The sequence below is a fragment of the Bombina bombina genome, chromosome 6 (genome assembly GCF_027579735.1).
Source record: "Bombina bombina isolate aBomBom1 chromosome 6, aBomBom1.pri, whole genome shotgun sequence".
NCBI classification, from domain to species: domain Eukaryota; kingdom Metazoa; phylum Chordata; class Amphibia; order Anura; family Bombinatoridae; genus Bombina; species Bombina bombina.
The window spans coordinates 75544546-75557072 of record NC_069504.1 but is presented as its reverse complement, the minus strand read 5'-3'; the positions used below and the strand labels follow the sequence as shown (position 1 = coordinate 75557072).

The 12527-nt window shown below is 40.9% G+C and overlaps 1 protein-coding gene across 1 annotated transcript in view; it reads right to left on the bottom strand.

Annotated features, from left to right (window-relative positions):
- The window catches only part of CDC123 (cell division cycle 123), a 336138-nt gene that overhangs the window by 86379 nt on the left and 237232 nt on the right, over nucleotides 1-12527 (bottom strand). Inside the window, exons 7-8 of the mRNA XM_053719163.1 lie at nucleotides 3147-3202; nucleotides 241-363 (exon numbers count right to left, since the gene is read on the bottom strand). Coding sequence (XP_053575138.1) covers nucleotides 241-363; nucleotides 3147-3202 — 179 coding nt within the window. The remainder of the gene's footprint in view (nucleotides 1-240; nucleotides 364-3146; nucleotides 3203-12527) is intronic.

Below are 12527 nucleotides of genomic sequence, written 5' to 3'. Positions count from 1 at the left end.
AACTAAAAATGCAGTTCTATTTCTTTAGTATGAGACCGGTAAATAGCACAGGGATATTTTAACCCTTCATAGACTGCCCCCAAATACAGGGATCCACTAAGCAGTTTACCTTTGGAAGAAAAAACTGCAGGAGACATTAACATTTCTTCAAATAAAACTTATTTTTTATATAGTGCTGGAAAATAAAGTAATATAAAGTTATATCTAATGTTATTTAAAACAAAAAACTTCAGTACTTACAGTCTTCATCTAGGAAGTTGTACTGAATATGTTTTTTAAAGAAATCCTGGATTGATCTACAGATATCTTCTTCCTGCTTACAAATGTGATCATAATACTGTGTGTAGTCCCTTTGGGAAATACCTGAAACGGTAAAACATGATATTAGTGCTGTTTAGATTATGTTAAAGGGACATTAAACACTTTGAGATAGTAATATAAAATGATAAATTGTGTGTGTGTGTGTGTATATATATATATATATATATATATATACATATATATATATATATACATACACACATATATATATATAAAATGTCTGCAATATACTTTCATTATTTATTTTGTCCCCTTTTCCTGTAATTCCATTCTGAAATTGTGAGCTTTTTCAGTTCCTGTTAGAAATGGAAGTGCAGAACACTGTTATATTCCACACAGCCATCGGCTCTAGTGACTTATTGATAAATGTCCCTAATTGGCCACAGCTTCCATTGATTTATAGACGCTAAAACTTTACACTAATTTTGTTACTAAACAACTAATGAAACTTTAAAAAAACACATAAATTATGCTTACCTGATAATTTAATTTTCTTCTGAAGGGAAGAGTCCACAGCTGCATTCATTACTTTTGGGAAATACAGAACCTGGCCACCAGGAGGAGGCAAAGACACCCCAGTCAAAGGCTTAAATACCTCCCTCACTTCTCTCATCCCCCAGTCATTCTGCCGAGGGAACAAGGAACAGTAGGAGAAATATCAGGGTGAAAAAAAGGTGCAAGAAGAACAAAAAATTACAGCCACCTCATAGATAAAAACACGGACGGGAGCTGTGTACTCTTCCCTTCAGAAGAAAATGAAATTATCAGGTAAGCATAATTTATGTTTTTCTTCTTAAAAGGGTAGAGTCCACAGCTGCATTAATTACTTTTGGGAAAAGAATACCCAAGCTAGAGGACACTGAATGCAAACAACGGGTGGGTACAAAAGGCGGCCCCTTCGAGAGGCACCACAGCCTGATTACTCGACACCCTAAATATAGACGACATGGGAGAAAACCCGAAGCCCAGATAACTGCACATTAGTTACACTGCCGACAAAGCCGAACTAAACCACTCAGTCCCAGAGTCCGTCAAGCCCAAAAAAACCTCCGAGAAGTCAGCCCCGCGGATCAAGACTCCCATGAAGATACCCGGCAAGACAAGGACCGCTGTCTGACCCCAAAAAGGAGAACAGATTCTCATGAAAAATCCAAAGGATCATTCTACTCTGCAGAACATAGAACAACCCATGGTTGTCGTTCAACAGCAACGCCCAGGGAGACGAACTCCCTAGAAATACAAGGACCGAAGAAAAAGAGATCCATACACAGGGAAACATGTCCCAAAAAGGACTCAAAGAAAACCCTCATATCCCTGACCCTGTACCATATCATATTAGGTCTAGACCTGCAAGCTAGAAAGCAGAGAAAGCAGAAATAGGATAACTATCCCAGCAGCTATTAAAGGGTTCTCCAAAAAGAACACCAACATCCTGAACAGGAACTCCCAATGACCAGCTTCCAGGTAGCAAGCTGACTCACCGTTGCTAAACCCAAACACCAAAAGGCGTTTCAAAGCTTTTTAAAACCCAGTCAAAGTGCAATTAGCCGTAGCTGATTTACACCCTCAAAGTGCAATAGCTGTAGCTGGATTCAACTGCAAACCTTCTAAGGGCTCACAGCCCTCCGAATATCGGGCTCCAAGGAGCGTCCCCTCCCAGCACCGAACACCAGAGGAAAAGAGGAGGACATCCAAGACCTCCCACAAAAGAGAGAACCGACTCTAAAGAAAACTGTCAACCGATAATGGTCCCAGCCCAAAGGCTCGTCAAAACCAAAGACAAGATTCCCAGACTTCCGGAAGAGAAAGGAAGGGTCAACGTAGGAACAAAGCCCCCGGTTAGACTGCTGACCGTTACTAAAAACGGTATGTCACTATGAGTCAGGACAGACATTGTGCTCGGGTACGAAACCCCCTACACGGCTGTCTTCTCTAAAAACAAGGAACACTTCCCAAGGGAAGAAGGCCTTAGACCCTCAGCATCTATATATCAGAATCCAACATATAGCAGGAGCCCCATAGGGATCAAACCCTCAGCCTCTCGCTGCAGGAACAGAGGAACCAGTCACTACATTGCAACTCCCCATCGCAAAAAAGGGAAAAGATCCTTACAAGGCAAGCCACCAAGGACCCACAGGTCGCTCCAAATACTAAGGTAACCCGAAGAACCCTACCCCCATTGTAGAAGAGAAGGGAATAAACAACGGAAAACCACCCTACCATAGAGGCAAGACTTCTCGGCCATATCGCCAACCCAGGTGAAGATACCTTGAGTCTACGGGAACAGCGTAAATGCGCCATAAGACCAGTAGGGAACCGTCAGAAGGACCTAAAGCCTAAGCTGCAAAACGATAGGCATCTCACACAGAGCCCCAGCCTCTATGGAGAGAGGCCCACGGGACCACAAACATCTAGTGTGGGATCGAACCGTCCACACCCATCGAGGGGAAAAAAAAAACTGACCTAGGTCAGGGTCCTCGAAAACGGAATCAATCGAAGATCCGACATCCAGAGGAACCCTAAGCTGCCTCCTACAAGGAGGAACGCACCTCTAAAGTCCGTAGACTTGGCGATTTAGCAATAGCCTCAAACCCAAAAGTCACAAAGGACTTCTTTAACGGTCTAAGATTCAGCACCCTGGGCATTTGGATCACAAGGAACTCTCATAGGCAAACGATAATACGTGCTACACGTATAGGCAAGGTAGCAATCAACACCCGAAGGCGAATGAGAACCCTGTATCCTGCTCGCCATCCCAGAGAATCGAACTTAAGACACCGCCCACAAAGTCCCTAATGGAGCATCGAGGATAAATGGTCAACTACCTGACCTCAGGAGGGCAGCCCTCTGTAATCGACCTCGAGTCAGCATCCGGAAGAACCTTGAGTGACAAACCAAATCATTAAAGGGCCATTATACACATATTTTCTTTGCATAAATGTTTTGTAGAAGATCTATTTATATAGCCCATAAAGTTTTTAGTTTTTTTTAAATGTATAGTTTTGCTTATTTTTTAATAACATTGCTCTGATTTTCAGACTCCTAACCAAGCCCCAAAGTTTTATGTGAATACCATCCGCTACCTTCTCCAGCTTGCTCCTGTTTGTGTAAAGGGTCTTCAAAGAAGGGGGAGGGGGGGAGGGTCTTATTTCCCACTTGCAATGGGCTTTCCAGCTATCTTTTCAACAGAGGTAAACTGAGAGCTTCTCAGTAAGTTTTTAAACAGTTTTATATTTGATTTTTATATCAGTATCTGTGAATCTTATTATTTATAGTAGTGTCTATTACATGTAGTTATATGAAAATGAGTGTATACTGACCCTTTAAATCACTCGGCACAGCAGACCGCATAGGTCACATACATCTCCCAACTCCAAAGAATGGAATAACGGTTCTGAGTCCCCGGGACCTGAAGAACCATGATAATGTCTGCAAAAACAGATCCATATCCCAGGCGAAAAGCCTCAACAACCAACCTAGATTGGCACTCATAACCATCCAAACGGAGGGGTTGTATCCGAGCCTTGAGTCCATAGAATAGGCCGAGACAGGATTAATCACCTGAACCCTGGTAACAGCCGAAAAAGTATCCAACCAGTACCTGCCTGGTATAAACACACTATAGAATTGCCCAAGGTCCAACAAAATTTGTCCCGAAGGATTGATAAATGAACTAGAAAAACTTAATTCTATTGTTCAACAAGTGCGCAACTTCCGAGGAAGTGCCCACGCGACCTAAATCGCAAGTATTGGTTCCAGAGAAGAACGTTTATAAAAAATCTAACGGACATGAGCTTAAGAAAAAACAAATTAAAAACACATCCGGATCAAAAAATAAAATGAAGGCCGCACCCATCAGGTGAACGCCCAAGGTGAATGAGGATGACAACGGGACCAGTCGATAAAAAGCACCATTGACCCAAGCTCCGAACTGGAACTGAAAAAAAGGCGACGTTAAGGTGCTTGGCTTCATCCCCAAATGTCATATCCATTTTGCCCGCTAGGACTCCTCCAACATTGCCAAAACATGCGAGCCAGCCTATAACGGAAGGCAAAACCACCCCTCGCCGGATCAACTGGCCCCGAGATAGGGGCCCCTGAAGCCTCAAGGGCCAACGCTTCCCCAGAAGGCCGAACTGAATTGGGCGATCCTACGCTCGACGGGCCCTGGTTAACAGAACACAGACAGTATCCTAGAAATACTTCACTTGGGAGATGTAAATGATTCAGCGCCATATAAATGGCCATGCGGAACCATGCCTTAACCTCTGGAGGAAAAGCCACCCTCCGGAGGAGTAAATGCCATAGGGACACCTGCTTGCGTAGCCGGGAAATGGACTGGGGCACTCGCTTCACGGGTCATGGAAACCTCGGAGGAGGATGGCTCAACGCACTCTAAGCTCCCTGCTTCGGGAGAAGAGAGTCCTCTAGAACGGCAAACGGAACATAACTGATAGACATTGATTACCCGGGCCATTTCATAATCATCACACGACACATCCTCCGTAATCTTGGGATTACAAAAATGACAAAAAACTGGCACGCTTTAACACCCCCAATAGCTGGGGCACTCACCACCTCCTGTGAACCAGACAACCCACAAGCAAGACTCTATCGGTCGCACAAAGTCAGCATACGGAAGTGAAAAAACAAAGTAACTGCACCGATCACGAGGTGCACCGTGCCAGTCACGACAGGGCACGCAAACTGGAAAGATTGCGTCATGAAAAGAAGGCCGTTATGTTCTGTAAAGGCCGTGAGCCTAAGTAACATAATTTATGTAAGAATTTACCTGATAAATTCATTTTTTTTCATATTGGCAAGAGTCCATGAGCTAGTGACGTATGGGATATACATTCCTACCAGGAGGGGCAAAGTTTCCCAAACCACAATTCAGTTTAACGAATAGCCAAGAAGTGGGGTGATAAGAAAGGAGCGAAAGCATCAACAAGGAATTGGAATCATTGTGCTTTATACAAAAAAATCATAACCACCATAAAAAGGGTGGGTCTCATGGACTCTTGCCAATATGAAAGAAATGAATTCATCAGATAAATTCTTACATAAATTATGTTTTCTTTCATGTAATTGGCAAGAGTCCATGAGCTAGTGACGTATGGGATAGCAAATACCCAAGATGTGGAACTCCACGCAAGAGTCACTAGAGAGGGAGGGATAAAAATAATGAAAAAATAATCCACAACCCAAATCAAAAGTTTTAATCTTATAATGAAAAAAAATTAAATTATAAGCAGAAGAATCAAACTGAAACAGCTTCCTGAAGTACTTTTCTACCAAAAACTGCTTCTGAAGAAGAAAAAACATCAAAAGGGTAGAATTTAGTAAAAGTATGCAAAGAAGACCAAGTTGCTGCTTTGCAAATCTGATCAACAGAAGCTTCATTCCTAAAAGCCCAGGAAGTAGAAACTGACCTAGTAGAAAGAGCCGTAATCCTCTGAGGCGGGGATTTACCTGACTCCAAATAAGCATGATGAATCAAAAGATTTAACCAAGATGCCAAAGAAATGGCAGAAGCCTTCTGACCTTTCTTAGAACCAGAAAAGATAACAAATAGACTAGAAGTCTTTCTTAAATCTTTAGTAGCTTCAACATAATTTTTCAAAGCTCTTACTACATCCAAAGAATGTAAAGATCTCTCCAGATAATTCTTAGGATTAGGACACAATGAAGGGACAACAATTTCTCTACTAATGTTGCTGGAATTCACAACCTTAGGAAAAATTTTAAATTTAGTCCGCAAGACAGCCTTATACTGATGAAAAATCAGAAAAGGAGACTCACAAGAAAGAGCAGATAATTCAGAAAATCTTCTAGCAGAAGAGGTGGCTAAAAGGAACAATACTTTCCAAGAAAGTAATTTAATGTCCAGAGAAGGCATAGGCTCAAACAGAGGAGCCTGTAAAGCTTTCAAAACCAAATTAAGACTCCAAGGAGGAGAGATTGATTTAATGACAGGCTTAATACGAACCAGAGCCTGTACAAAACAATGAATATCAGGAAGATTAGCAATTTTTCTGTGAAACAGAACAGAAAGAGCAGAGATTTGTCCTTTCAAGGAACTTGCAGACAAACCCTTATCTAAACCATCCTGAAGAAACTGTAAAATTCTAGGAATTCTAAAAGAATGCCAAGAGAATTTATGAGAAGAACACCATGAAATGTAAGTCTTCCAAACTCGATAATAAATCTTTCTAGACACAGATTTACGAGCCTACAACATAGTATTAATAACTCAAGTCAGAGAAACCTCTATGACTATGCACTAAGCGTTCAATCTCCATACCTTCAAATTTAATGATTTGAGATCCTGATGGAAAAAATGGCCTTGAGACAGAAGGTCTGGCCTTAACGGAAGTGGCCAAGGTTGGCAACTGGACATCCGAACAAGAGCTGCATACCAAACCCTGTGTGGCCATGCTGGAGCCACCAGCAGTACAAACAAACACTCCATTATGATTTTGGAAATCACTCTTTGAAGAAGAACTAGAGGCGGAAAGATATAAGCAGGTTGATAACTCCAAGGAAGTGTCAACGCATCCACTGCTTCCGCCTGAGGATCCTTGGACCTGGACAGATACCTGGGAAGTTTCCTGTTTAGATAAGAAGCCATCAGATCTATTTCTGGAAGCCCTAACATCTGAACAATCTGAAAAAACACATCTGGGTGAAGAGACCACTCTCCCGGATGTAAAGTCTGGCGACTGAGATAATCCGCTTCCCAATTGTCTATACCTGGGATATGGACCGCAGAAATTAGACAGGAGCTGGATTCCGCCCAAGCAAGTATCCGAGATACTTCTTTCATAGCTTGAGGACTGTGAGTCCCACCTTGATGATTGACATATGCCACGGTTGTGACATTGTCTGTCTGAAAACAAATAAACGGTTCTCTCTTCAGAAGAGGCCAAAACTGAAGAGCTCTGAGAATCGCACAGAGTTCCAAAATATTGATTGGTAATCTCGCCTCTTGAGATTTCCAAACCCCCTGCACTGTCAGAGATCCCCAGACAGTTCCCCAACCTGAAAGACTTGCATCTGTTGTGATCACAGTCCAGGTTGGACGAACAAAAGAGGCCCCCTGAACTAAACGATGGTGATCTAACCACCAAGTCAGAGATAGTCGAACATTGGGATTTAAGGATATTAATTGTGATATCCTTGTATAATCCCTGCACCACTGATTCAGCATACAAAGCTGAAGCGGTCTCATGTGAAAACGAGCAAAAGGGATTTCGTCCCATGCTGCAGTCATGAGACCTAAAACCTCCATGCACATAGCTACTGAAGGGAATGATTGAAACTGAAGGTTCCGACAAGCTGCAACCAATTTCAGACGCCTCTTCTCTGTTAGAGACAAAATCATGGATACTGAATCTATTTGGAAACCTAAAAAGGTTACCCTTGTCTGAGGAGTCAAAGAACTTTTTGGTAAATTGATCCTCCAACCATGTTTTTGAAGAAACAACACTAGTTGATTTGTGTGAGATTCTGCAGAACGTAAAGACTGAGCAAATACCAAGATATCATCCAAATAAAGAAACACCGCAATACCACGCTCCGTTATTACAGAAAGTAGGGCACCGAGAACCTTTGAAAAGATCCTTGGAGCTGTTGCTAGGCCAAAAGGAAGAGCAACAAATTGGTAATGCTTGTCTAGAAAAGAGAATCTCAGGAACTGATGGTGATCTGGATGAATCGGAATATGAAGATATGCATCCTGTAAGTATATTGTGGACATATAATGCCCTGGCTGAACAAAAGGCAGAATAGTCCTTATAGTCACCATTTTGAATGTTGGAATTCTCACGTAACGGATCAAAATTTTTAGATCCAGAACTGGTCTGAAAGAATTCTCCTTCTTTGGGACAATGAACAGATTTGAATAAAACCCCAGACCCCGTTCCTGAACAGAAATTTGCAGAATTACCTCAGATACCTCCAGGTCTGAAACACACTTCAGGAAAGCCTGAGCCTTTTCTGGGTTCACTGGAATGCGTGAGAGAAAGAAACTTCTCACAGGCGGTCTTACTTTGAAACCTATTCTGAATCCAATGATTTTGGATTGAATTGATCCAAACATCCTTGAAGAATTTTAGTCTGCCCCCTACCAGCTGAGCTGGAATGAGGGCTGCACCTTCATGCGGACTTGGGGGCTGATTTAGACCTTTTAAATGGCTTGGATTTATTCCAGACTAAAGAAGGCTTCCAATTGGAAACCATTCCCTTAGGGGAAGGATCAGGTTTCTGTTCCTTATTTTGTCGAAAGGAACGAAAACGGTTAGCAGCCTTAAATTTACCCTTAGATTTTTTATCCTGAGGCAAAAAAGCTCCCTTCCCTCCAGTGACAGTTGAAATAATTGAATCCAACTGAGAACCAAATAATTTATTACCTTGGAAAGAGAGAGATAGCAACGTTGATTTAGAAGTCATATCAGCATTCCAAGATTTAAGCCATAAAGCTCTTCTAGCTAATATAGCTAAAGACATATATCTGACATCAATTCTGATGATATCAAAAATGGCATCACAAATGAAATTATTAGCATGTTGAATTAACTTAACAATGCTATACACATTATGATCTGATACTTGTTGCGCTAGGGTTTCCAACCAAAAAGTTGAAGCAGCTGCAACATCAGCCAAAGAAATAGCAGGCCTAAGAAGATGACCTGAACATAAATAAACCTTCCTTAGATAAGATTCAAGTTTTCTATCTAAAGGATCTTTAAAAGAAGTACTATCTGCCGTAGGAATAGTAGTACGTTTAGCATGAGTAGAGATGGCCCCATCAACTTTGGGGATCTTTTCCCAAAACTCCAATCTATCAGACGGCAAAGGGTACAGTTTCTTAAACCTTGAAGGAGTAAAAGAGGTACCCAGTCTATTCCATTCCCTAGAAATTACATATGAAATAGCATCAGGAACTGGAAAAACCTCTGGAATAACTACATGAGGTTTAAAAACTGAATTTAAACGTTTACTAGTTTTAATATCAAGAGGACTAGTCTCCTCCATATCTAATGCAATCAACACCTCTTTCAATAAGGAACGAATATACTCCATTTTAAATAAGTATGAGGATTTGTCAGTGTCAATATCTGAGGCAGAATCTTCTGAACCAGATAGATCCTCATCAGGGATAGATAAATCAGAATGTTGTTGGTCATTTAAAAATTCATCAATTTTATGAGAAGTTTTAAAAGACCTTTTACGTTTATTAGAAGGTGGTATGACAGACAAAGCCTTCTGAATAAAAATAGAAACAAATTCTCTCACATTAACAGGAATATCCTGAGCATTAGATGTTGAAGGAATAACAACAGGTAATGGATTACTACTAATGGAAATATTTTCTGCATGTAAAAGTTTGTCATGACAACTATCACAAACTACAGCCAGAGGAACAGTTACCACAAGTTTACAACAAATGCACTTAGCTTTGGTAGAACCGACATCAGGCAGCAGGATTCCAATAGTGGATTCTGAAACAGTATCAGATTGAGACATCTTGCAATATGTAAGAGAAAAAATAACATATAAAGCAAAATTATCAATTTCCTTATATGACCGTTTCAGGAATGGGAAAAAATGCAAACAGAATAAGCCTCTGGAAACCAGAAGCAAAAATACATGAAGACTTAAATAATGTCAAAAGTCTGGCGCCAAGTATGACGCCCTCAACTGACAAAAACATTTTTGGCACCAAAAACGTCTGCAACAAACACGAGCGTCATAGATGACGCAACTACGTGAAAATTCTCGGCGCCAACTAAGACGCCAGAAATGACGAAAATACGCCAACAAACGTAATTCTCGCGCCAAAAAAGTGTTGCGTCAAGAATGATGCAATAAATTATAGCATTTTGCGCACCCGCGAGCCTAACAGCCCGCAATTTAGAAAAAAGTCAATTTGAAAAATTTCAGGTAAGAATTTTTTTTTTATATATATGTGCATTTCCCAAAATGAAACTGACAGTCTGCAAAAAGTAAATATACTGATAACCTGAATCATGGCAAATATAAGTACAAACATTATATTTATAACTTTACATTTAAAGTGCCAAACCATAGCATAGTGTCTTAATAAAGGAAAACATACTTACCAAAAGACACTCATCTACATAAAGTAGATAGCAAAACCAGTACTGAAACGAGAATCAGCAGAGGTAATGGTATATAAGAGTATATCGTCGATCTGAAAAGGGAGGTAGGAGATGAATCTCTACGACCGATAACAGAGAACCTATGAAATAGATCCCCGTTAGGATGACCATTGCATTCAATAGGTAATACTCCCTTCACATCCCTCTGTCATTCACTGCACTCTGAGAGGAACCAGGTTTCAGCATACTGAGAAGCGCATATCAACGTAGAAATCTAGCACAAACTTACTTCACCACCTCCATAGGAGGCAAAGTTTGTAAAACTGAATTGTGGGTGTGGTGGGGGGTGTATTTATAGGCATTTTGAGGTTTGGGAAACTTTGCCCCTCCTGGTAGGAATGTATATCCCATACGTCACTAGCTCATGGACTCTTGCCAATTACATGAAAGAAATATAGCTACACATTTGCAGCTAGAACCATATAACAAACATGATTAAAAGTCCCCCCTGTTCAATAACACCCCTCAGGAGATATTAACCCATGATTTCTTATTAAGATAAGGAGTCCCACTGGGACGCGACCTTGTTTCGTTAACATTACATTCACATATTGAAATAAAATGAAACGATCTTACCGGAATCTACGCCGTGGAACAGCAACACGGCCCTTTAAGTGTGACAGATAGTAGCCTCGCTTCTGACATGGACTTGAGTGAGAAAAGGTAGGCAGCGAAACTCGTCAACGCAGCTTACCAAGGAGCTGTTAACATGAGTCGGGATGGGTTCGCAGGAAAACTCTCCCTGAATCTCCGGACTCTAACTTTCATCCATGCTCTAACTGAGAGGCTGACAGGATTACTTAAAACTCCAGTCCCATTTCAAAGAGTACTACCCTCCATAAGACACTATATCGAACTTCTGACACTTCTCTGCCAACCTCCTGTGACGAAAGGCAAAGAATGACAGGGGGGGGCGAGGGAAGTGGGGGAGGTATTTAAGCCTTTGGCTGGGGTGTCTTTGCCTCCTCCTGGTGGCCAGGTTCTGTATTTCCCAAAAGTAATGAATGCAGCTGTGGACTCATCCCTTTTAAGAAGAAAGTACATCTACATGTTATTTTCAGACTAATCTTTTCTTTGAATGCTTCATTCTAGCTAGCATTTATTTAGTGTTTAATGCCCCTTTAAATTAAAAAGGTATTTAGCGTAACATAACCTAGTGTTGTATGAACTAAAGGGATATGCAGTCACAATGCTTCTCTAAACTCTACCCCAGCGGTTTTCAAAGTCTTAAGCGGTGGACCTCACCTCTGAAAAAATTACAGGACAGTCCCCCATAATAGATGTTACAATTTTCTTTACATAGAAAAGTCGGTAAAATAAAAAGGCCCTGGGGAGGACACTGCTTATGGTGTGTGTGTATATGTATGTATGTGTGTGTATATGTATGTATGTATGTGTATGTGTGTATGTGTATATATGTATGTGTGTGTGTGTGTATATATGTATGTATGTGTATATGTATGTGTGTGTGTGTATATGTATGTGTGTATATGTATGTGTGTGTGTGTATATGTATGTATGTGTGTGTGTATATGTATGTATGTGTATGTGTGTATATATGTATGTGTGTGTGTGTATATATGTATGTGTGTGTGTGTATATGTATGTATGTGTGTGTATATACAGGGAGTGCAGAATTATTAGGCAAATGAGTATTTTGACCACATCATCCTCTTTATGCATGTTGTCTTACTCCAAGCTGTATAGGCTCGAAAGCCTACTACCAATTAAGCATATTAGGTGATGTGCATCTCTGTAATGAGAAGGGGTGTGGTCTAATGACATCAACCCCCTATATCAGGTGTGCATAATTATTAGGCAACTTCCTTTCCTTTGGCAAAATAGGTCAAAAGAAGGACTTGACAGGCTCAGAAAAGTCAAACATAGTGAGATATCTTGCAGAGGGATGCAGCACTCTTAAAATTGCAAAGCTTCTGAAGCGTGATCATCGAACAATCAAGCGTTTCATTCAAAATAGTCAACAGGGTCGCAAGAAGCGTGTGGAAAAACCAAGGCGCAAAA